Source organism: Oncorhynchus clarkii, unplaced genomic scaffold (assembly GCF_045791955.1).
Source record: "Oncorhynchus clarkii lewisi isolate Uvic-CL-2024 unplaced genomic scaffold, UVic_Ocla_1.0 unplaced_contig_559_pilon_pilon, whole genome shotgun sequence".
Classification (NCBI taxonomy): domain Eukaryota; kingdom Metazoa; phylum Chordata; class Actinopteri; order Salmoniformes; family Salmonidae; genus Oncorhynchus; species Oncorhynchus clarkii.
In genome coordinates this window covers 1-26016 of record NW_027260878.1, presented here as the reverse complement: position 1 = coordinate 26016, position 26016 = coordinate 1, and the positions used below count along the sequence as shown (strand labels likewise).

The 26016-nt window shown below is 44.0% G+C and overlaps 1 protein-coding gene across 1 annotated transcript in view; it reads right to left on the bottom strand.

Moving 5' to 3' along the window:
• LOC139402046 (CREB-binding protein-like) overlaps nucleotides 1–23869 on the bottom strand; it is a 67426-nt gene extending 43557 nt beyond the window's left edge. Inside the window, exons 1-6 of the mRNA XM_071146100.1 lie at nucleotides 23299–23869; nucleotides 10450–10653; nucleotides 8854–9103; nucleotides 5063–5176; nucleotides 2212–2466; nucleotides 1780–1870 (exon numbers count right to left, since the gene is read on the bottom strand). Of these exons, the coding sequence (XP_071002201.1) occupies nucleotides 1780–1870; nucleotides 2212–2466; nucleotides 5063–5176; nucleotides 8854–9103; nucleotides 10450–10653; nucleotides 23299–23799 (1415 nt within the window). The 5' untranslated portion in view covers nucleotides 23800–23869. The remainder of the gene's footprint in view (nucleotides 1–1779; nucleotides 1871–2211; nucleotides 2467–5062; nucleotides 5177–8853; nucleotides 9104–10449; nucleotides 10654–23298) is intronic.
• Nucleotides 23870–26016: the final 2147 nt, after the last annotated feature.

The following is a 26016-nucleotide window of genomic DNA, read 5'->3' as shown; positions in this document are numbered from 1 at the left end:
CTAGCCCGTCTCCGCCGATTGCCCACTTTGGTCAGGCGGCCAGCTTTAGGAAGAGTCTTGGTGGTACCAAACCTCTTCCATTTAATAATGATGGAGGCCACTGTGTTCTTGGGGACCTTCAATGATGTGCAATTTTTTGGTACCCTTCCCCCAGGTGTGTGCCTCAACACAATCCTGTCTAGGAGCTCTACGGACAACTCCTTCAACCTCATGGCTTGTCTTTTGCTGACATGCACTGTCAACTGTGGGACCTTATCTAGACAGGTGTGCGCCTTTCCAAATAAACTCGAATCAAGTTGTAGAAACAACGATGATCAAAGGAAACAGGATGCATGCACCTGAGCTCAATTTCGAGTCTCATAGCAAAAAGTACAAATTTAATAAAATGTTTTTCACTTTGTCATTATGGGATATTGTGTGTAGATTGATGAGGAAATGTTTTTAATTAATACATTTTAGAATAAGGTTGGAACATAAAATGTGGAAAATGTGAAGGGGTCTGAATAAAATGAATGGTAAATAATGTAGTGTCATTTTGGAGTCACTTGTGTTTAGAAGCATATTATATTCTTATTTACATCTACATTCATGTGGATTATAGCATGATAACGGATAGTCCTGAATGACCTGTAAATAATGATGAGTGAGAAAGTTAAATGCACAAATATCAGACCCCCACTAAAATGCTAACCTCCCCTGTTAATGTAATGGTGAGAGGTTAGCATGTCTTGGGGGTATGATGTAAAATGCTAACCTCCCCTGTTAATGTAATGGTGAGAGGTTAGCATGTCTTGGGGTATGATATAAAATGCAATCCTCCCCTGTTATTGTAATGGTGAGAGGTTAGCATGTATTGGGGGAATGATATAAAATGCTAACCTCCCCTGTTATTGTATGGTGAGAGGTTGGCATGTCTTGGGGGTATGATGTAAAATGCTAACCTCCCCTGTTATTGTATGGTGAGAGGTTGGCATGTCTTGGGGGTATGATGTAAAATGCTAACCTCCCCTGTTATTGTATGGTGAGAGGTTGGCATGTCTTGGGGGTATGATGTAAAATGCTAACCTCCCCTGTTATTGTATGGTGAGAGGTTGGCATGTCTTGGGGGTATGATATAAAATGCTAACCTCCCCTGTTATTGTATGGTGAGAGGTTGGCATGTCAAGAAGGCATGATATTTGTGCGACTAACTTTCTCAAATCATTATTCACGATTCATTCAGGACTATCCGTAATCATATTAGCATCCACATTAATGTATAAGTCTCTAGAAACATATTCTATTCTCATTTACAAAAGTGACTCCAAAGTGACAATACATTACTTACCATTAATTTATATTTGGCATCCGCCAAATTTGTTGTCACAAGCTTAATGCAATCATTTCAAGCTAGGAATATGGAACCAAATAACATACTTTTGACTACCTTAATACACATAAGTTAATTAATCTTACTGTTTTTGTTCCCCTAAAACAGGGAGGACAATGTACAATAAGTGCTGTAATTTTTAAACGGTTCACCTGATATGGATGAAAATACCCGCAAATTAAAGCTCAGTCCGCACTTTAACCTCATAGTCATTTGATAATTTCAATTCCAAAGTGCTGGAGTACAGGGACAAAACAAAAGAATTGTCACTTTCCCAATACTTTTGGAGCTCATTGTAAAAATGGTGAGTGCTGCTGTACACTGTAGTGGGCCCAGCTCTGTACCACCCAGTTGGAGTGATCTAGGGCACAGAATTAAGAGAGACAATCTAAATGGGTGAGCGGACTCACTTGTTGAGCGACGAGGGGAGCGATGAGTCCGAGAGCATGCCGGTCTCTGAGGGCACGCCCACCCCTCCTCCGGCCATGTTCATGTTAGTGCCTGGGAGAGAACACAGCCAACCAGAGGCAGCATTAGCACCAAAACAGTGACCAATACCCTCACTATACCACTTCGACTCATCACACGAGAGACCCTTATACAGAGAACTTTACCAAATGTGTATGTGACACTATATGTGTCTGGGATTTCATCCTCTGGGATTTCAAATTGTGCATATTTGCAAACGCAAAATTCAATTCAGTTGAATCAATCGAATGCATCTATCAACCCATTTTTACATTTACAATTGAGTCATTCAGCAGATGCTCTTATCCTACTGTCCTCAAGTGCTTTACAGTAACCTAGCCTAAAACTCCAATGAGACCAAGCAACATTCTTACCTAGTGCATTGATGGAGCGTAGCTGCTGCCCTCCCTGGGCTGTGTTCTGTCCTCCAGGTCCTCCCTGAGCAGGGGACTGGTTACCATAGGGCAGGCCCAGGGCAGCGTAGGCCCGCTGCATGGAACTGGGGTCGATGTGCCCGCTGCTGACCCCGCCACTGTTCATGGAGGAACCCGGGGAGCTGCCGGGAGGGCCTGTGCCCACCGTGGCATTGATGGCACTCTGCAGGCTGGCGCCGGGCGAACCCAGCATGGCTGGAGAGGGAGCGGAGACATGTATGAAACATTTCAAAGAGAAACCTTATTGCTTTGGCAATACAATAACTTTTGTATCAAATTGAAGAGGGTGGTGGGTGGAGAGGGAGATGAGTAAATATGAACACTTGCGATGAATCCCAACTGCACATAACTCACCAATCTCCCCCAGTTTTCAAACAGAACTACAGTTAGGACTTGGCTTGGGCCTATGTTAATAAATCATTAGTATACCCTTCCAGAAAAGGAAGTTACATTTGATGTTACATTTGATGAAAAGCAATCTACTGATTGGCAAAGATTAAATCAATTATTTTTCTCATAGAAGTCATAAAAAACTCAAGTTGTTAAACAAAACAAAATTGTAAAGCCTACATTTGTTATGATCTAAAATAATATTTATCCGCTTCCACCCAAAGATCCTACTACTGCTGCTCTTTGCTTTCTGTATGTTGATCTGTGACCGGCAGAGAGAATATGCAGGTTGCCTCTGTGGGGGGATTTAAATCGGTCACCGGTTTTCTGGCCAATCAGAGAGATTTCTCCCCCTGAGCTCCTCCCCCACAGATAGAAACTCCGGAGCCCCCCCCCCAGGGTGTCAGATTACAGGCCCAGCATTCTACAGGAATCCTTCACAGCCAGCGAGCAAGCACAGAGCGAGCCAGCAGCGCAAGCACAGAGCACAGCTAGGGATGCGGCTGCAGGTGGCGCCACTGAAAACTTTACTCGCTCACTCACTCACTCTAGGGTTCTATGCTCTCAGCTCAGCATGCTTCTCTGTTGACAATTCAGTTACATTGTAAAAAAAATAATTAAAAATGAACTTACATACAAGCCCTTAATCAACAATGTAAGCTTTTCACTGTAAGGTCTACACTTGTTGTATTCGGCGCATGTGACTAATTCAATTCGATTTACATCGCAAATCATTTATAGCTCAAGTGTGTTATAGTGTGCAATGCATCTGTTGTAAATGAAATGTGTCAGTTTTTGTATCTGTGCCTACAATATGTAAATACATTTAAATGAAATGTAATGTGGCAGATGTAACACTGAGACAGATTTCTGTATGAAAACTGGCTGAGGGGCGACAACAACCGGTTTATCTACGGTGCGTTCGGAAAGTATTCGGACCCTTGGACTTTTTTCACATGTTGTTACTTTACAGCATTAACTCAATCTACACACAATACCCGCATCCTTCAGGTGTTTCTACAACTTGATTGGCGTCCACCTTTAGTCAATTCAATTGATTGGACAAGATTTGGAAAGGCACACACCTGTCTATATAAAGTCCCACAGTTGACAGTGCATGTCAGAGCAAGAACTGTCCGTAGAGCTCTGACAAGATTGTGTCGAGACACAGATCTGGGGAAGGTTACCAAAAACATTCTGCAGCATTGATGGTCCCCAAGAACACAGGGGCTTCCATCATGCTTAAATGGAAGAAGTTTGGAACCACCAAGACTGTTCCTAGAGCTGGACACCCGGTCAAACTGAGCAATCAGGGAAGAAGGGTCTTGTTCAGGGAGGTGACCAAGAACCCTATGGTCTCTCTGACAGAGCTCCAGAGTTCTTCTGTGGAGATGGGAGAACCTTCCAGAAGGACAACCATCTCTGCAGCACTCCACCAATAAGGCCTTTATAGTCGATTGGCCAAACGGAAGCCACTCCTCAGTAAAAGGCACATAACAGCCCACTTGGAGTTTGCCAAAAGGCACCTAAAGGACTCTCAGACCATGAGAAACAAGATTCTCTGGTCTGATGAAAGCAAGATTGAACACTTTGGCCTGAATGCCAAGCGTCACGTCTGGAGGAAACCTGGCACCATCCCTACGGTGAAGCATGGTGGTGGCAGCATCATGCTGTCGGAGTGCTTTTCAGCGGTAGGGACTGGGAGACTTGTTAGGATGGAGGGAAAGATGAACAGGCAAAGTACAGAGAGATCCTTGATGAAAACCTGCCCCAGAGAGCTCAGGACCTCAAACTGGGTGACGGTTCCCCTTCCAACAGGACAATGACCTTATGCACACAGCCAAGACAACGCAGGAGCGGCTTCATGACAATTCTCTGAATGTCCTTGAGTGGCCCAGCCAGCGTCCGGACTTGAATCCGATCAAATATCTCTGGAGAGACATGTAAATAGCTGTGCAGCGACACTCCCCATACAACAAGACAGCACTTGAGAGGATCTGCAGAGAAGAATGGGAGAAACATCCCAAATACATGTGTGCGAAGCTTGTAGCGTCATACTCAAGAAGACGAGGCTGTAATCGCTGCCAAAGGTATTTCAACAAAGTACTGAATAAAAGGGTCTGAATACTTATGAAAATGCTATATTTCCATTATGTTTTTAAATACATTTGCAAAAATTACAGGATATTGAGTGTAGATTGATGAGGAACCAAAACAATTGAATCAATTTTAGGATATGGCTCTAACGTAACAAAATGTGGGAAAAGGGTTCTGAATACCTTCCGAATGCACTGTATGCTAATGCCAAAACACCTGTATGGGATGATATTACACAAAACCCAATGTTACACACACACACACGGGTCCTAAAGGGTCCTAGGGTAAAACAACAGGTACTCACGCTGCTGGTTCCTTTTGTCACTGGCGTTCTTCAGCGGCAGGCAGACGGGACAGTCATGCCGCGTGCAGTTCTTCCAGTGAGAAATTATCTGTCTGGACGACGCACAGTGAGCCACTGAGGGGATAGAAGGATAAGAGAGGAAGAGAGAGAGGGAGGGGGGGGGGGGGGGGGGAGGGAGAGAATGTTGAATGAGAGAAAGGAAAGAGATTGAATGAAAGACAGAAAAAGAGCAAGAAAGATGAGGGATGACAGAAGAGGAAGAGAGAAGGCAACGAGTCATTGAAAAACACATACAGTAGCTATGACAAGATGACCACTCCCTGTCCAAGACACCATATAAGCTGGGCAAATAAACACCTGGGCACATAAAACATGCTTTTGTCCAGTAAATCACAGAGCCAAAGAAAAAACAACAGAAATCAAAAGTTAGTAACTATTCCAAGCCTAATGTGACTGTTGCCTAATGGGCCCTGTGGACTAACAGAAATCAAAAGTTAGTAACTATTCCAAGCCTAATGTGACTGTTGCCTAATGGGCCCTGTGGACTAACAGAAATCAAAAGTTAGTAACTATTCCAAGCCTAATGTGACTGTTGCCTAATGGGCCCTGTGGACTAACAGAAATCAAAAGTTAGTAACTATTCCAAGCCTAATGTGACCGTTGCCTAATGGGCCCTGTGGACTAACAGAAATCAAAAGTTAGTAACTATTCCAAGCCTAATGTAACTGTTGCCTAATGGGCCCTGTGGACTAACAGAAATCAAAAGTTAGTAACTATTCCAAGCCTAATGTGACTGTTGCCTAATGGGCCCTGTGGACTAACAGAAATCAAAAGTTAGTAACTATTCCAAGCCTAATGTGACCGTTGCCTAATGGGCCCTGTGGACTAACAGAAATCAAAAGTTAGTAACTATTCCAAGCCTAATGTGACTGTTGCCTAATGGGCCCTGTGGACTAACAGAAATCAAAAGTTAGTAACTATTCCAAGCCTAATGTGACTGTTGCCTAATGGGCCCTGTGGACTAACAGAAATCAAAAGTTAGTAACTATTCCAAGCCTAATGTGACTGTTGCCTAATGGGCCCTGTGGACTAACAGAAATCAAAAGTTAGTAACTATTCCAAGCCTAATGTGACCGTTGCCTAATGGGCCCTGTGGATTAACAGAAATCAAAAGTTAGTAACTATTCCAAGCCAAATGTGACTGTTGCCTAATGGGCCCTGTGGACTAACAGAAATCAAAAGTTAGTAACTATTCCAAGCCTAATGTGACTGTTGCCTAATGGGCCCTGTGGACTAACAGAAATCAAAAGTTAGTAACTATTCCAAGCCTAATGTGACTGTTGCCTAATGGGCCCTGTGGATTAACAGAAATCAAAAGTTAGTAACTATTCCAAGCCTAATGTGACTGTTGCCTAATGGGCCCTGTGGACTAACAGAAATCAAAAGTTAGTAACTATTCCAAGCCTAATGTGACTGTTGCCTAATGGGCCCTGTGGACTAACAGAAATCAAAAGTTAGTAACTATTCCAAGCCTAATGTGACTGTTGCCTAATGGGCCCTGTGGACTAACAGAAATCAAAAGTTAGTAACTATTCCAAGCCTAATGTGACTGTTGCCTAATGGGCCCTGTGGACTAACAGAAAGGTACCATTGTGTTCACACAGTCAGATAATTGCTGTAATAGATTTGATTTAGACCCAGGGAATGGAAGCAAATGGTTGTGGAGGAAGACTCCAATAACAGCATGATTAGGGGCTTTAGAGACACACGGTGGTGAACATGCTACTGATACCAATGCATTAACTTAAGTGGAAGTTTCAGATTCATCCCTTCAAGAGTATAAAAGAGATCATTCTACTCCTGTTAACATCAAATAAGTCTCATCCCAGAGTTTATATTACTTAAAGAAAAGCCTCAAGTATTTGAGTTATCATTAATAAATTAGGGCTAGGGTCTATTTTCCTGAATTTCTGCCTGACTGACGTGCCCAAAGTAAACTGCCTGTTACTCAGGCCTAGCATTGGATAGAAAACACTGATGTTTGTAGAAATGTTAAAATAATGTATGCGACTATAACACAACTGATATAGTCGAAAATCTAAAGAAAAACCCAACCATAATTATTATTAGTTTTATGTCCCAGGCTCTTATAATGGAAAGCTATGGGTCCTATGCAATTCTAGCTCCCAGATTGCAATTCCTATGGCTTCCACTAGATGTCTTTGTTCAAGGTTTCAGGCTTGTTTCTTACAAAATTAGTAAGAATTAGGAGTTTTGGCACAAAGAGTCTCAGTGGAAAATCTATTTGTTCGCGCGAGACAGAGAACACACGCCTGCCAATTTCACTTTTCTATTGAAAAAACTTCATTCTGTATGAAAAATTATAGTTTATTTACATTTTAGCGTACCTGAGGATTAAATAGAAACGTAGTTTGACTTGTTTGAACAAAGTTTATCGGTAGCTCTTTGGATTCCTTTGTCTGTTGAAAGAGTGGATTACTGAAATCGATGGCGCCAACTAAACAGACCTTTTGGGATATAAAGAAGGATTTTATCTAACAAAACAAGCATTCATGTTGTAGCTGGGACCCTTGAGATTGCAAACAGAGGAAGATTTTCAAAAGTAAGCAATTTATTTAAATCGCCATTTGTGATTTCATGAAGCCTGTGCTGGTTCAAAAATATGTTGTGGGGCATCGTCCTCAAACAATTGCATGGTATGCTTTCGCTGTAAAGCCAACTGTTTATCGGACAATGCAGTTAGATTAACAAGAATTTAAGATTTTAAATGATATAAGATACTTTTACGTTCATAAATGTTTAATATTACGATTATTTATTTGAATTGCTAGCGGGCTATCCCACAGGGCTAGTAGGTACGTGAGATATTACACCACAAAATGTTAAAACAAATACAACATTGGAACCGGCAAACCCAAACAACAAGGCCATTTAAACAAATAATCACTAATATAAACCATTTTAAAAACATGTAAACAGCACAACCCAATTAAAACCGGATGAGACCTAGAACATCATATATCCTCATTTGACCCCATAGCCATTAAAACACATTACCAATATGACTGGCACCTCAGGGGTTAAAAGTCAGAGGCCATCGACCTAGAGACACCCTTTAATGTCCAGAGCAGCACGGGGCGGCAGGAAAGCGCCGTAGCCACCCAGACTCAGTGTGGAGACTAAAGCCACTTGAGTATTTACATTAGGCCTAAGCACCCAGACAGGCTTTTAAAACAAGCCCCGGGATTTATAGCTGCTGGTGTCCTCACTATTAATATAGGCTGGAGCGGGATTTCAGTCAGTCACCGGGGCAAATAGGAGGGAGGGAATGGAAGACAATGGTTATTTCCAAATTAATCTTTCCTCAATTCTGCAAATCCTCTCTTCACTTCCTCCTCAAAACACACAGAGAAGGTCAGAGGGCAGGGACCTTCAACCTTCTCCTCCAATACGGTTGAGAAGTAGTTGAGCAGATAGGATGCCGGGAACAGCAGAAAGACTAATTCATATGGAGCCATGGAGAAAGAGGAGAGAGGGGCTTTGGACACAGCAGCACAGAGAAAGATAACCAACTTGACTTCAACGTCAATCAACAAACTATAGCCTTCTAAACAGCAGAAGAAGATATAAATGTCTCTTACATTAAATGGAGTAAAGCTGATATCCCGTTGGACATTAACGAGTGTGTGTTCAATCATATTCACACAGGCTCAGTCCCCCAACACTTATCCAGCAACCAACACCACAACCCCCCTTCCCCAGACACTCACCCTGGCAGGACTTGCCGGCCTGGCAGTGGGTCATGTGGTTGAGGACGTTCTTCATGGTGCGGCAGTGTGGCAGGGCGCAGGCCCGCACCTCCCCGTTGGCCTGCTCCCGCCGCTGGCACTTGTGGGCGTGGAGCAGCAGGACCAGCTGTTGCTGGATGAGCTTGCGCTTCTCTGGGTCGGCCGTGTGGCTCGCAGTCGCTGCAGACACCCCACCGCCAGGGACCATGGAGGGTACCTGCTGCATCTGGGCCTTGGGAGGGAAACGCAACAAATAAGTGAGGCAGACTGGATTTATTTGAAACTTAGCTTGAACCCAATTACTTGAATTGGAACTGGGTTGCTTGAATTGTATCCCTGAACCGTTTATATTGAAATGGAATCACCCAATCCCGGTAATTAAGCCTACTTATACAAGTACATTACTTTCACAATTTGAAAAAGAAAAGCTGATCTACATAAACACATTTATGCCGAGATCAACGGGGTGAGGTTTGATTAGGGAGAAAGAGGGAAAACACTTGTGTGAGAAAGACAAAGAGCGGAGGGCGGCAGGGGGAAGAGTGGTGAACAGAGAAAGAACGATTCCCAGACAGAATAATGGGAGGCAGCCAGTGAATGAATCAAAAAGAAAGAAAAGCCGACCCCCCCCCCCCCCCTCAAAAGGCCTGGTAAACATCCAACTATTTCACATAAGACTCCATTAACCTTTAACCAAAATAGAAACACAACTATTTCCTCTGTAATGAGTTCATTAGGCCCTTTTCCTGTTCCTGGGAGAGAGATTTGCATGCAGTATTTACTCAGTGCCTTGAAAGAGACCCTTCTCTTTTTCTCTTCCTCTTTCCCTCATTCTCTCTCTCTCTCTGTACAACAATATTCTGAGTGGAGTGTCTTTTAACAAATGTTTCCCCTTCCAACAATCTCTCATTCTGCATTCCAGGCCTGGTTTTTGGAGATGGAAGAGAAATGTGTCAGAATAATTGTTCCAATACCGTGGCATTGGGAACTGCAGCGTTATTCAAAGTCAATGCAGAGACTAATGGACTCAGACTTCGGGAGAGTTGTCACTACGTGAGACTAAATCTGAAAGGATTTGATAGGCAGGGGGTCATTTTCACCGTATTGCTTCAACCAATCCTCCCATAGTACGTAGGATCTAGGGGTTAATGATAGGGGTTTTAGAGACCAGTCCTCTAACCAGGGCCTAATCTAATCTCTTCAGTGTTCAAACATCTGAAAGGACTAGGTAGGTAGGCACATTAATATGATGATGGCTTCACTTAACCCTCTGATAAACTGAGTGGAGATTCCAACATATCTTTTGTATAGTCAGTACTTTCATATGTGAGAACACCAGGAGGGTAGGGGCAAGGTAACAAGTCTGAAACACAAAGGCATGGGGACCACATCAGATCTGAGAGCTGATTTTTTGTGGCCCCCAGACAGATATCGGATTCCAACTGTTTAAGGGGGCGAGACGAAGAGGCTCGAGATCCAAATGGAAACAGATCTTTCCCAGAATCCTCCGTTTAGGTCATCGTGTAAACTTACCGCAGGTTTGCATTTCTCCTTTTCTACAAAGTTGGAGGAACTTACCAGGTTTGGCATGCTACTGGCCCCTTTCAGGTCACTGGGGAAGGGGGGCAGGCTGTTGGCCCCTTTCAGGTCACTGGGGAAGGGGGGCAGGCTGTTGGCAAGGGCTGCCTTGTTCCGGAGCTGCTGCTGGGCGTTCACCCCCATCTGCTGCTGGGCCCCGCCTTGACCGTACTGCTGCCCAAAAGGACTGCCAGCCATACCCATCTACAGAGAGACAAGGGATTAGGACCATCTCTGAGGTGAACCAGGTCTCTTCTCTATTCATGAGTTTCAAAATGGGTCAAGAAGGACCAGGACAATGTATGATTTGGGACTGTAAAACGAACCTATTGGGTTCAAATGAAATTGGGCCCCAACACTGCAAAGCCCAGCCACAGGTTTCCCTACTGCACACAATACCAAAGAGCCTGGTGTTTTAGCACTGATTCCATGGGGATTGTCTAGAAGGGGAGAATGACATGCAATGGTGGGTCTGCCGGTTGACATCTGTCTCTCCGTGGTTGAGATAAGAGGAAGTGGCCCCTGTTACAAGGCCTCCCCAAATCACGCCATCTCTCAACCACAACATGTGATAGTAAACAAGGGAGCACCTAAACCTAACACAGGCTAGGTATAGATATGAATATATGTCTTACAAGTTACTTGTAGATGATTACACATGTCGGATCTTGTGGACGAGCTCATTGAAATGGATGAAAATAGGAGAGAGCGGTCAGATGCAGTGTGACTTATTTCAACAGGTCTTTGTCCCCCCCATCGTTATAACTGCCAACCCCAAAATCAGGCAAATAAGGAAACAGAGGTATGAAAGAAACATTTCCCCATGAGTGGCTGCCAAATCCCATCCATTTATCTATCCATCTACCATCATTAAACTTCATTGACTAGCTTTTCAATGTGAGTTGAACACATAAAAAACACTATTTCAGAGACAATGGGTGGTGCAAGATCTGCTGCAGGCATGGACAGAATAGTTAGGTGCGCGGCTACAATCTCTTTAGAATAAATAAAAAAACACTAATTTTGATCTTCCAATATGACCAATAAGGTTGAAAACATGCAATTATGACATCTACAATGAGTATACCAAACCTTAGAAACACCTTCCTAATATTGAGTTGCAACCCCATTTGCCCTCCACATGCCCTGACAAATTCAGGCTAAGGCCTCTAAGGTGTCGAAAGCGTTCCACAGGGATGCTGGCCCCTGTTGTGTCAAGTTGGCTGGATGTCTTTTGGGTGGTAGACCATTGTTGATACACACGGGAAACTGTTGAGCGTGAAAAACACAGCAGCGTTGCAGTTCTTGACACAAACCGGTGCGCCTGGCACCTACTGCCACACCTCATTCAAAGGCCTTTACAGTGCATTCGGAAAGTATTAATTGTGTTATGTTACATCCTTATACTAAAATGGATAGACTTGTTTTTCCCCCCACATCAATCTGCACACGATACCCCAAAATGACAAAGCAAAAACAGGTTTAGATTGAAAGATCACATTTACAAAAGTATTCAGACCCTTTACTCCGTACTTTGTTGAAGCACCTTTGTCAGCGATTACAGCCTTTGCGTCTTCTTGGGTAAAACACTACAAACTTGGCACACCTGTATTTGGGGAGTTTCTCCCATTCTCCGCAGATCATCTCAAGCTCGTCAGGTTGGATGGGGAGCGTTGCGCTACATATATTTTCACAGATGATCGACCGGGTTCAAGTCCAGGCCACTCAAGGACATTAAGAGACTGTCCCAAAGCCACTCCTGCGTTGTCTTGGGTGTGTGCTTAGAGTCGTTGGAAGGTGAACCTTCCTGTTGGAAGGTGAACTTCGACCCAGTCTGAGGTCCTGAGCTCTCTGGAGCAGGTTTCATCAAGGATCTCGCTGTACTTTGTTCCATTCATCTTTTCCTCAATCCTGACTAGTCTCCCAGTCCCTGCCGCTGAAAAACATCCCCACAGCGTGATGCTGCCACCAACATGCTTCACTGTAGGGATGGTGCCCGGTTTCCTCCAGACCCCGGGCTTGGCATTCAGGCCAAAGAGTTCAAACTTGGTTTCATCAGACCAGAGAATCTTGTTTCTCATGTTCTGAGAGTCCCGTAGGTGTCTTTTGGCAAACTCCAAGTGGGCTGTTATGTGCCTTTTACTGAAGAGTGGCTTCCGTTTGGCCACTCTACCATAAAGGCCTGATGGAGTGGTGGAGTCCTGCAGAGATGGTTGCCCTTCTGGAAGGTTCTCCCATCTCCACAGAGAAACTCTGGAGCGCTGTCAGAGAGAACATTGGGTTCTTGGTCACCTCCCTGACCAAGGCCCTTCTCCCCCAATCGCTCAGTTTGGCCAGGCGACCAGATCTCGGAAGAGTCTTGGTGGTTCCAAACTTCTTCCATTCAAGAATGACGGAGGCCACTGAATTTTTTGGGTACCCTTCCCCAGATCTGTGCCTCGACACAATCCTGTCAGAGCTCTACGGACAATTCCTTCAACAGCATTACTTGGTTTATGCTCTGACATGCACTGTCAACTGTGGGACCTTATATAGACAGGTATTTGCCTTTCCAAATCATGTCCAATCATTTAAATTTACCACAGGCGGCCTCCAACCAAGTTGTAGAAACATCTCAAGGATGATCAAAGGAAACAGGATGCACCTGAGCTCAATTTCAAGTCTATTAGCAAAGGGTCTGAATACTTATGTAAATAAAAATACATTTTCTACAATTTTGAAAAACTTTTTTCACATTGTCATGGGGTATTGTGTGTAGATTGATGAAGAAAAACATTTATTGAATCCATTTTAGAATAAGGCTGTAACGTAACAACATGTGGAAAAGGGAAAGGGGGTTGAATACTTTACGCATGGACTGTACATCATTTGTATTCCCCATTCACCCTCTGAATGACACACATACACAATCCATGTCTCAATTGTCTTAAGGCTTAAAAATCCTTCTTTAACCTGTCTCCTCCCCTTCATCTACACTGATTGAAGTGGATTTAACAAGTGACATCAATAAAGGATCATAGCTTTCACATGGATTCACCTGGTCAGTCTATGTCATGGATTCACCTGGTCAGTCTGTGTCATGGATTCCCCTGGTCAGTCTGTGTCATGGATTCCCCTGGTCAGTCTGTGTCATGGATTCCCCTGGTCAGTCTGTGTCATGGATTCCCCTGGTCAGTCTGTGTCATGGATTCCCCTGGTCAGTCTGTGTCATGGATTCACCTGGTCAGTCTGTGTCATGGATTCACCTGGTCAGTCTGTGTCATGGATTCACCTGGTCAGTCTGTGTCATGGATTCCCCTGGTCAGTCTGTGTCATGGATTCCCCTGGTCAGTCTGTGTCATGGATTCCCCTGGTCAGTCTGTGTCGTGGATTCCCCTGGTCAGTCTGTGTCGTGGATTCCCCTGGTCAGTCTGTGTCGTGGATTCCCCTGGTCAGTCTGTGTCGTGGATTCCCCTGGTCAGTCTGTGTCGTGGATTCCCCTGGTCAGTCTGTGTCGTGGATTCCCCTGGTCAGTCTGTGTCGTGGATTCCCCTGGTCAGTCTGTGTCGTCAGGATTCCCCTGGTCAGTCTGTGTCGTGGATTCCCCTGGTCAGTCTGTGTCGTGGATTCCCCTGGTCAGTCTGTGTCATGGATTCCCCTGGTCAGTCTGTGTCATGGATTCCCCTGGTCAGTCTGTGTCATGGATTCCCCTGGTCAGTCTGTGTCATGGATTCCCCTGGTCAGTCTGTGTCATGGATTCCCCTGGTCAGTCTGTGTCATGGATTCCCCTGGTCAGTCTGTGTCATGGATTCCCCTGGTCAGTCTGTGTCATGGATTCCCCTGGTCAGTCTGTGTCATGGATTCCCCTGGTCAGTCTGTGTCATGGATTCCCCTGGTCAGTCTGTGTCATGGATTCCCCTGGTCAGTCTGTGTCATGGATTCCCCTGGTCAGTCTGTGTCATGGATTCCCCTGCTCAGTCTGTGTCATGGATTCCCCTGGTCAGTCTGTGTCATGGATTCCCCTGGTCAGTCTGTGTCATGGATTCCCCTGGTCAGTCTGTGTCATGGATTCACCTGGTCAGTCTGTGTCATGGATTCCCCTGGTCAGTCTGTGTCATGGATTCCCCTGGTCAGTCTGTGTCATGGATTCCCCTGGTCAGTCTGTGTCATGGATTCCCCTGGTCAGTCTGTGTCATGGATTCCCCTGGTCAGTCTGTGTCATGGATTCCCCTGGTCAGTCTGTGTCATGGATTCCCCTGGTCAGTCTGTGTCATGGATTCCCCTGGTCAGTCTGTGTCATGGATTCCCCTGGTCAGTCTGTGTCATGGATTCCCCTGGTCAGTCTGTGTCATGGATTCCCCTGGTCAGTCTATGTCATGGATTCACCTGGTCAGTCTATGTCATGGATTCCCCTGGTCAGTCTATGTCATGGATTCACCTGGTCAGTCTATGTCATGGAAAGAGCAGGCGTTCCTAATGTTTTGTCAGTGTATAGCTCAGGTCTTCAAGTGTCAATCAGCAGTTACCTCATCCATTTTTGGACTTTATGATATGTACCCAATAAATACTTCACTAGCTTACAATGTCGTACCCCATCAGAACCCAAAATATAAGCTTGTTTTACCCCAATGTTTGTAAACAAATTAAATGTAAACAAACACTGTTTAGCCGCAAATCATGGTTAAAACTATACTTTTGATATCAAAGCGAGTCCTTGCATCCAAAGCAAAGCAAAGCTCTGTCTTTGAATTAGAGAATGATTACATTTCCCCAGCCCAATCCCTCAGATTTTTACCGAAACAGGGGCGAGGAGATCATTTGTTATCGTTTCAACTGCTGATTGCCACTTCAGTATGTTGGATGACTAGCAATCGAGCATAATGACCTAATCCCCATTTCTAGTCCATCCCTCTCCTGGTGTGCATGTGTACACAGCCCTGCCTGCTCTGCTCTAGCAGCATGCTCCTCTACTGTGCTCCACTGTGCTTAGTGGCGAGGAGGCTCTCCCGCCGTTGTCAGCGCTCCAGCAGACAGATGAAAGAGCCAGAGACCAGCAGCATTGTAGCCACGCTCAACAGCTGAGCTCTAGTCTGCCCCACCCCCTACATACAGTGGAGCTCTGAAACGCCGAGTTCCGCTCTGCCTCACGTTCACTTTAGTCTCCCACAAACAAACGGTCTCACGCGCCTGGGCTAGCACAGGCACGCACACGCTTACTGACTGGCTAACACACTTCAAGCTTGAACTTTTTACACGCAGGCCAACTCTAGACCCTCCCTAGCTCTGACACACACACTCCTTCCTACCTGAGCTGTTATTTAGCACATCTTCCATAGTCACAACAGCTTTAGGACGCCCCAACACACACTCTTTTTATCATACCGGTACTGAAGATTATACAGTTGGCATTTCAAAATACTCCAGTATACAGTATACCACCCAAGCATAAAACACACACAACAGCGCAGGGGAATCAACTCCCAACTTCTAACTAGAGCGAACATGCACTAAAAAGTAATACATTCAAAACACACCCCAGACAGATGTGGAGACGGCCTCTGAAATAGCCGCGTTCCCTCTCTCCATCCCTCGCTCCTCCTCCTTTCTCTCCTTCCACACACACACACCTTAACATGATTTACAGCTCCATTATGAGCCAAGGGGCCGGGAGGACCAGCACACACACACAAAATTGGAAGAGAAAGAAGAAAATAAGGAGAAAGAAAAAGAATGAAGGTAAACTAGAGAGAGGAAGAGAATGTTAGAGGGACAGCGAGAGAGAAAGAGGACTCACTGAGAATGAATGAGAAAGAAAACAAAATAGAGAATGAGAGAGTTCACATGCCCTATGCCAAACCGCTTGAATTTCTTTGAATGGCATTGGTAGCAGTACTGTAGCTAACGGAAACAACGACAGACCTGAGAGTATACCAGGCTGTGGTTGTCTCTGTTTCAAATAGCTGTCTCATGGCCAGACCACAAACCCAAAGGCTCTTTTACGTGCAACCAGTGCCACCATTGCAGAACTATCGCACAGGAAAAGTCTTCTGTTGACAGCTTCTAAAATGGATTATTACGTCAAGTACTTCATTAACTGTAAAACCACTCATGTCATCTACAGATTGGAATGTCCACAGTGCAAGGTGTTCTACATTGGATGGACAAAGAGACGCCTTCAAGACCACTTAGCGGAACACAAGTACGCCATACGGGTTGGCAATGAAGACGACCCCATGGCAAGGCACTACAAGTCCTTACACCATGGCAACCCTGCCTCCCTACAAGCTATGGGTATTGATCATGTTCCAGCCTCAATTAGTAAAGGGGACCGTCTTAAACAGCTAAACCAAAGGGAAAGTTTTGGGATTTACAAACTACAGGCCACTAAGTACCCTGGTTTAAATGAAGATATGGGTTTACAAATTACATGCCACTAAGTACCCTGGTTTAAATGATATGGATTTACAAATTACATGCCACTAAGTACCCTGGTTTAAATGAAGATATGAATTTACAAATTACATGCCACTAAATACCCTGGTTTAAATGATATGGATTTATAAATGACATGCCACTAAGTACCCTGGTTTAAATGATATGGATTTATAAATTACATGCCACTAAGTACCCTGGTTTAAATGAAGAAATGAATTTACAAATTACATGCCACTAAATACCCTGGTTTAAATGAAGATATGGATTTCTCACCTTTCCTGTAGGGTTGTGAGAGGTCCATTTTCTGTCATCTAGTGGACATTTTGCTCTATTGCCCTCAGCTATGTTTAGACTGTTTTCCATGTTTGCTGTGTTCCAGTGTACTATGGAATAGACAGCTCTCCTATTCTTGACACTTTGCCCAGTCACATTTAAAGGTTAGAACTACCTTTCTAGGCGTTCTGATGCTTCTTGCTTGGAGTTGAATTTGTTGATAACATATGTACAGTATTTCACTTTTTAATGTGTATAGTAACGCTTACTAGATGTTGTCCAATAAATTCTGTAACCACTCCCCTTCAAATCAGAGCTGACAGGAAAAGCTGTTCAAAAGAGGATATTATCATTTCTTTGTACTCCCTGAGGAAGACCATGCAGAGGAAATGAATCAGAGTTATTAATGTTCCATTGAACATGCCATACAGATAGGCATTTTAATTCATTATATGAAGTGCCTTGGTCCTCCTCGTTTTTTGATGACCAATGTACCCCTTTAACCTCTCTGCGCACCGAACCCGTTAGCGGGATTAAATTCGACAACATACGGTGATCGCTACAAAAATAGTCATATTAACCTGTTGGGTCGACCAAACCCGGATCCGGGATTCTATTTACAGACCTAAGCTCATTACCATAGCGCCCCTAGAGATCCAACAGGTTAAACATTAATGAAAATAAAAGTGTCTCACATGGGTCGAAAGCCTAGAATCTTGCTAATCCAACTGCGTTGTCAGATTTAAAAAATGATTTACTGCAAAAGAATACAATGTGATTATCTGAGGATAGAGCCCCATAAAAAACAACTATTTCAACCAGCACAGGCGTAACATAATCACAAACTGCATTAAAATAAATAGTTTACCTTTGACCATCTTCCTCTGTTTGCAATCCCAATGCTCAATGTTACACAATGAATGGTCTTTTATTTGATCAAATACATTTTTATAGCCTAACAGGAAACATTTTGTGAACCGCTTGTGTCGTGAATTCCGTCTCATTCCATTTTCGACGACACATTCGATGTAAATACACAAACGAAACATGACTTTTCCAGTCATGTTTGGTTTCATTGCAATCAACTGGTTTTTTTGTAACACAACCAAACCTGATGGGTCATTTCGCGGGACGTATTGAGTGAAAGAAACCGAGTAACGGTAACAAGTAACAAGTAATGACATCATTGTGCACCAATGATATGACCGCTCTTTCGTTGATTGACTGTATTTTAACCCAATGACCACTGATCATCTTGAAATCTAGCTGGGTAGATAGCCAATGAGCTGAGGTAAACGGCAATATGTAATGTTTATGTGTTGGAAGACCAACCCATGTAGTAAACTCTGGCGTAAAGAGGGTCATTCGCCATTAAAGTTTCATACCGGAAGGAGCAACGCATGTTACGCACAACATTGTTTTGGTAAAGCGCGTCTTCAGCTGTTTATATCTCAATCAGTATGGCGACTAAGTCAGGGAAAGCTAAATCGGAGTACAGATGTACACACAATTTTAGAAGAAATTGATCGGGAAAATGAGACAGATTGTTGTAGGACGATTAATTTAGCGATTCCCAAATGGAGGAATATTTTTTTAACGGAGAGGACATCGTTTTGGACTGGTAAGTTTCTCATGCCAATGCCGTTGTTTGAAATGAATAATATAAAATATTATTTGTGAAATTAAATAGCCTATTTGAGGCTGTTGAGGGGAGGGCAGGCCCACAACAATGGCCAAAGTGAAATGAAGACAGTAGATACAGCTGGTCTGTTGTAATATAATAAAGACAGATCTAGCTGGTCTATCATAATATAATAGAGACAGTAGATCTAGCTGAAATGTCATAATATAAAAGACAGATCTAGCAGGTCATAATATATTCAACCTTATGCACTTCAACCTTCAACCACTTTATATATTTCTGTTTATTATACCTGTTGATACAGGGCTCATATGTGAAACTATTCTAACTGAACATTTTCTTTCACAGTGACACCGACTCCGAATGGGAGCCCCCAGTGCCAAGGTGTCCATCCCCCACTGAAGCTGGTTCATCCAGCTCCTGCCACAAGTGGTGTTCATCTGCCTAAATGTATTTCTGCAGGCATGGATGTGCCTCAGGGCCAAAAGGGCACAGCATGGAGGCGTCGCTGTGTTCTTTGCAAAATGAAGTTCCCCATCACCTGCACCACGAGCTTGGTGACCCTCTGCTTTACAGCAGAAAGAGACTGCTGTGGCACCTGGCATCAGCAGCACAATATTGTGTAGAGGACTGAGGGTCTTCCAAATATTTTGGTATTTTGAATATAGTTATTCCATTCAAAAATGTATAACTTCACCAATTTGGCCACTTGGGTACATTTGGGCTACTTGTGTGGGACACCTGGGTAACTTCATGATAAATGTCATGTAGCACACTCATTTTGGAAGTTATCAGTCTGAAACTTTGCACAAGTACTGTTGCCCTCTTATATTTTTCACTGAAATTGTCCCCATCATCCTATCTGACTGTTTGTTTTGTCTTGTTCATTTTAAAGATGATACAACAATAAAAATGAAAAAAAATGTATGGTTTTTCCATTGTATTATCTAAACCAGATCTATTGTGTGATATTCTCCTACATTCAATTCACATTTACACAAACTTCAGAGTGTTCTCTTTCAAATGAAATCAAGAATATGCATATCCTTGGTTCTGTGCCTGAGCTACAGGCAGTTAGATTTGGGTATGTCTTCAGGCGGAAATTGAAAAAAGTAGGGGGGTAGCTCTAAGATGTTAACCAAAGAGAACCTTCTGTCTTCCAAAATCTACTATTGTGTACCTTAGCAGCACTTCCCTTCCCCCTCTTTTTACTAGAAGTTGTCTCATGTTGTTGTGCCTACTGAACCGTCCTACTGATTCTCACAGACCACCACATCTCTGTGAATGGCAACAGTAGGTGTACTCTAGCTAGCAGGGGTGCTGTATTTACACTGAAATTACTTTTCTCTTCAATTAGAAACATTTGGAATGAGGATTTTTGTTTGGTCTACTGTGTGAATGAATGGAATTGACCCCTAACCTGCTTCTGATTCAGACAGATACTAAGAACGCAGGACTGACACTCTGGTGTCTGCCACACTTCAGCAGCATGCGTTAGTCTTGTGGCAGCTGTGCAATGTCAATACTGCCAGAGCCAGCTCTTTTATCTAGCAACCACAGCCTAACCAACGTACCATGGCATGTACACACTATCCTCCACGGCTTGAAATCCCTCTTTCTCCTGGCAGTAGGTTAGATGGTGAAGATACACCCAGGGTTGACCCTGCTACTGTTGCCTAACTATGGAACATTCGCAGAGAACTGGAGACATGATGTTACTCCCTGTCAGTACTGTGTAAGAAAGCAATGCCAGACAGTCACGTGTGTCAGCGAGCCCGGGGGTTTGTTTTATGTGGTGACAGCCTGCATGTGTCGAGTCTGTATGAACTAGCAAGCTGGTTTCCCCGTAGTTTCCTGTCAAACCACAACAGTAGCAGAGAAAATCCGTAGACATCCCTGAAACTAGCACTACCACACAACTACTACGCACTTTTCACAAATCAACAGATAAAGCTTGTCTTTCTCTAAACACTACTATGCTTTCTCAGACTTGTCATCATTACAAACAATCTCCCTTCACCCACCTATATCCACATTCCAAAACAACTCGAAGCAGGTAAATAGTAGGCCTAAGTCTATGGGATATTAATGAAATACCAAGCTAGAATCAAGTTACAGGCCTAACCATAGCATTCAAATTAAATATATGGGCCTAACTCTCCATGCTTTAGCCTCAGCCTTACCTACAAGCGAGACAGGCGGGGGAACACCTATACACCGACCTCAGAGCAGACAGCAGGCTGACTCCAGTTGCTCCAACCAGCTAAGCCAAGCAAGGGAATCCAGTAGATAATGTTAGCATTGATCCGCTATGGAGACCTCTGACTACAGTAGCTATAGGAAAAATCCTGTTATTGGAAAAGACTATTCGGAGGTCAGCCTGTGCTCCTAACATGCTATGAAAGGTCATTTCTTCTGTCCTGGAGGGATGTATTCAACACCCCAGCTGGGTGTCCTGTTCCTCCAAAAATCCCAGGGTAAGATTACAGATGGATGTGCATATGGTGGGTGGGAGACAAGGATGCATCAGAGAGAGAGACCCAACAGATGCATGTGTACATGTACTGACCAACAGGGATTATAGCGCTCAATCGGTACAAGAACAATGCACACTCACACTGAGCAGGAAATCCCTGTTCCAAACAGAGACATGACTTTGAATCTCATAGCTCAACAGTGATATGAGCTGGGATACCAGAGCTGTACCAACGATTCTGTCACCAAACCAACAAGCTTCCTATCTGGACAGACAGATGTACTGATGCAAAGCACGCATGAAACAGACAGCCATGATGCCATGAACAAGCCATTACAAAGCGTTGCTCCCAGAGCACGGGAAGACTGTGGGACACAGTAAAGCAAGGACATCATTTCCCACTCCCATCTGTGTCAAGCCTGGATGAATATAATGAAATAAAAGGTAAATATACAGTACCAGTCAAAAGTTGACAACTTTTCTTTATTTGTACCATTTCCTACATTGTAGAATAATAGTGAAGACATCAAAACTATGAAATCCTGTAGTAACCAAAAATTGTTTTATATTTGAGATTATTCTAAGTAGCCACCCTTTGCCTTGATGACAGCTTTGCACATACTTGGCACTCTGTCAGCCAGCTTCATGAGGTAGTCACTTGGAATGCATTTCAATTAACAGATTTGCCTTGTTAAAAGTTCATGTTTGAGCCAATCGGTTGTTGTGACATGGTGGGAGTGGTATACAGAAGATAGCCCATATTATGGCAAATACAGCTCAAATAAGCAAAGAGAAATGGCAGTCTATCATTACTTTCAGACAGAAAATTAAGAACTTTGAAAGCTTCTTCAAGTGCAGTCGCAAAAACCATCAAGCGCAATGATGAAACTGGCTCTCATGAGGACCGCCACAGGAAAGGACGATGCAGAATTCTCTGCAGCAGAGGATAAATTAATTTGAGTTACCAGCCTCAGAAATTGCAGCCCAAATAAATGCTTCAGAGTTAAAGTAACAGACATCTTAACAACTGTTCAGAGGAGACTGCATGAATCAGGCCTTCATGGTCGAGTTGCTGCAAAGAAACCACTACTAACGGACACCAATAAGAAAAGGGGACTTGCTTGGGCCAAGAAACACAAGCAATGAACATTACACCGGTGGAAATATGTCCTTTGGTCTGATGAGTCCAATTTTTGGTCCCAATAGCCGTGTCTTTGTGAGATGCAGCGATACGCCATCGCATCTGGTTTGCGCTTAGTGGGACTATCATTTGTTTTTCAACAGGACAATGACCAAACACACCTCCAGGCCTTGTAAGGGCTATTTGACCAAAAAGAAGTGATGGCGTGCTGCATCAGATGACCTAGCCTCCACAATCACCCGACCTAAACAACAATTGAGATGGTTTGGGATGAGTTGGAACGCAGAGTGAAAGAAAAGCAGCCAACAAGTGCTCAGCATAAGTGGGAACTCCTTCAAGACTGTTGAAAAAACATTCCAGGTGAAGCTGGTTGAGAGAATGCCAAGAGTGTGCAAAAGCTGTCAAGGCAAAGGGTGGCTACTTTGAAGAATCTCAAATATTAAGTATATTTTGATTTGTTTAACACTTTCTTGTTTACTAGATGATTCCATATGTGTTATTTCATAGTTTTGATGTCTTCATTATTATTCTATAGTAAAAATAAAGAAAAACCCTTGAGTGAGTAAATGTGTCCAAACTTGACAGGTGCTGTATATATAAATGACCAATGTATTTACTCCAGTTTTACAATCACAAATCATAGGCCATGGCAATGAGTTTTCCTGACCAGACTAGTCAAAACCCTCGGTCCCGAGTGAAGCCAGACAATGAGTTTTCCTGACCAGACTAGTCAAAACCCTCGGTCCCGAGTGAAGCCAGACAATGAGTTTTCCTGACCAGACTAGTCAAAACCCTCGGTCCCGAGTGAAGCCAGACAATGAGTTTTCCTGACCAGACTAGTCAAAACCCTCGGTCCCGAGTGAAGCCAGACAGTAAACAGACAGTACATGCACCAACACTCACCTTATTCATGTTGCTAGCCTGCTGGGCGTTCATGGCGTTGTGAGCTCCCATCTGCCCTCCTCCCTGAGCCAGAGTCTCAGCCAGCACACTGCTGCCTCCCGGCCCCACGCCCCCCCCAGCACCCTGCATGGCCTGGACCTGGTACTGCTGCAGCCCCAGCCTGCCCCGTCCTGCCGGCCCCAGGGCCCCGTTCATCACCTGGCCCGGCATCCCGTGTCCATGGCTGTTCATCATGGCCTGGTTGAAGCCCACCATGGAGCCGTTGCCTTGTTGTCCGCTGGCGGGGCTTCCTTTCTGGGCTTGGTTGGGCGAGCCCTGGCCCATGGGGACTTTCCCCATCATGGGGCCCATGCCACCGGACCCAGCACCGCCCGCTCTCAGGAGCTCAGACAGCTGCTTGTGTTTGGCGGCAGCGTCAGGGACCATGGAGCCCAGGCCCCGGGGACCTCCTCCAGGCACTCCTCCCCCACCGCCAGGGGCACCGTTGGAGGGCATGCCCATCAGGCCACCCAGGTCCCCATTTGGGATCAGCTCGTCTGGGAGGTCATTCTCCAGGTCGAACAGCGACACCAGGTCTAATGGGAGAAAAATTTAGTTTAGAAGGCGTGGTTTCTACACCTGTTCTCTCAGTAACTTTCAGTCATGATTTGTCTGTTGTGCTCGTTTGACAAGAAACTGTCCAAAGGAAAAAACACATTACCATCAAACGATTTCTACACTACAAACACCTTCTATACCTGGCATACTCCAACCGGGCAGAAGCATTGCTTTGCAAAAAAAAATAAGACGGCAGTGTCAAAATCGAATTGTTGCTGTCAACATTAAAATGAAGGGAAAGTCCCCACAGAACAGAATAGTATCCAATTCACAGATAGTCAAAACGGCAGTCAGAGTGAGATAAAGGCTTAGGTCAGTTTACCATCAGCCTGCCTGACTGTTAGCGTGGCTGTCAAAAGTTACCAAATGTCCAAATATAGTCCAGGAACAGAACGGACGACAGTCCTGCCTTTGCACAATGCACAAACACGCCCTTACTGAAAGTCACATTTAGTACTGACGAACACCACAACAGGGCACACACACACACGACCTACACAACCGACACACACAACTGCCCTACACAGACAACCTACACAGACCGACACACACAAGCTAGACACACACACAACCTACACACACAACCTACACACACAACCCACACCTACACACACAACCTACACACACACAACCCACACCTACACACACACAACCCACACCTACACACACACAACCCACACCTACACAACACAACCCACACACACAACCCACACCTACACAACCCACACACTAGAGGTCGACAGATTATGATTTTTCAACGCCGATACCGACACCGATTATTGGAGGACCAAAAAAGCCGATACCGATTAAAATCGGCCAATTTTTTTATTTGTAATAATGACAATTACAACAATACTGAATTAACACTAATTTTAACTTATAGTAAATCAATAAAATAAATTTAGCCTCAAATAAATTATGAAACATGTTCAATTTGGTTTAAATAATGCAAAAACAAAGTGATGGAGAAGAAAGTAATATGTGCCATGTAAAAATGTGTGCCATGTAAAAAAGCTAACGTTTAAGTTCTTTGCTCAGAACATGAGAACATATGAAAGTTGGTGGTTCCTTTTAACATGAGACTTCAATATTCCAAGGTAAGAGGTTTTAGGTTGTAGTTAATATAGTATTTATAGGACCATTTCTCTCTATACCATTTGTATTTCATATACCTTTCACTATTGGATGTTCTTAAAGGCACTTTAGTATTGCCAGTGTAACAGTATAGCTTCCATCCCTCTCCTCTCCCCTACTTGGGCTCGAACCAGGAACACATCGACAACAGCCACACTCGAAGCATCGTTACCCATTGCTCCACAAAAGCCGCGGCCCTTGCAGCGCAAGGGGAATAACTACTCCAAATCTAAAAGCGAGTGACGTTTGAAACAGTATTAGCGCACACCCAGCTAACTAGCTAGCCCTTTCACATTGGTTACACCAGCCATTAGGCTGATAGGCTCGAAGTCATAAACAGCACTGTGCTTGCGAAGAGCTGCTGGCAAAAAGCACCAATGTGCTGTTTGAATTAATGATTACGGGCCTGCTGCTGCTCAGTCAGACTGCTCTATCAAATCAGACTTAATTATAACATAACACAGAAATACGAGCCTTTAGTCATTAATATGATCAAATCCGGAAACTATCATTTCGAAAACAAAACGTTTATTATTTCAGTGAAATACCGAACCGTTCGGTATTTTATCTAACGGGTGGCATCCCTAAGTCTAAATATTCTTGTTACATTGCAAAACTTTCAATGTATGTCATAATTACGTAAAATTCTGGCAAATAAGTTTGCAATGAGCCAGGCAGCCCAAACTGTTGCATATACCCTGACTCTGCGTGCAATGAACGCAAGAGAAATGACAATTTCACCTAGTTAACATTGCCTGCTAAACTGGATGAGTAGTTATAACTAGTGATTATGATTGATTGTTTTTATAAGATAAGTTTAATGCTAGCTAGCAATTTACCTTGGCTTCTACTGCATTCGCGTAATGAAAACCATTAAATCGGTCGACCTCTACTACACACACACACACACAACCTAGACACAGACCGACACACACACACACAACCGACACACACACACACAGACCGACACACACACACACACAGACC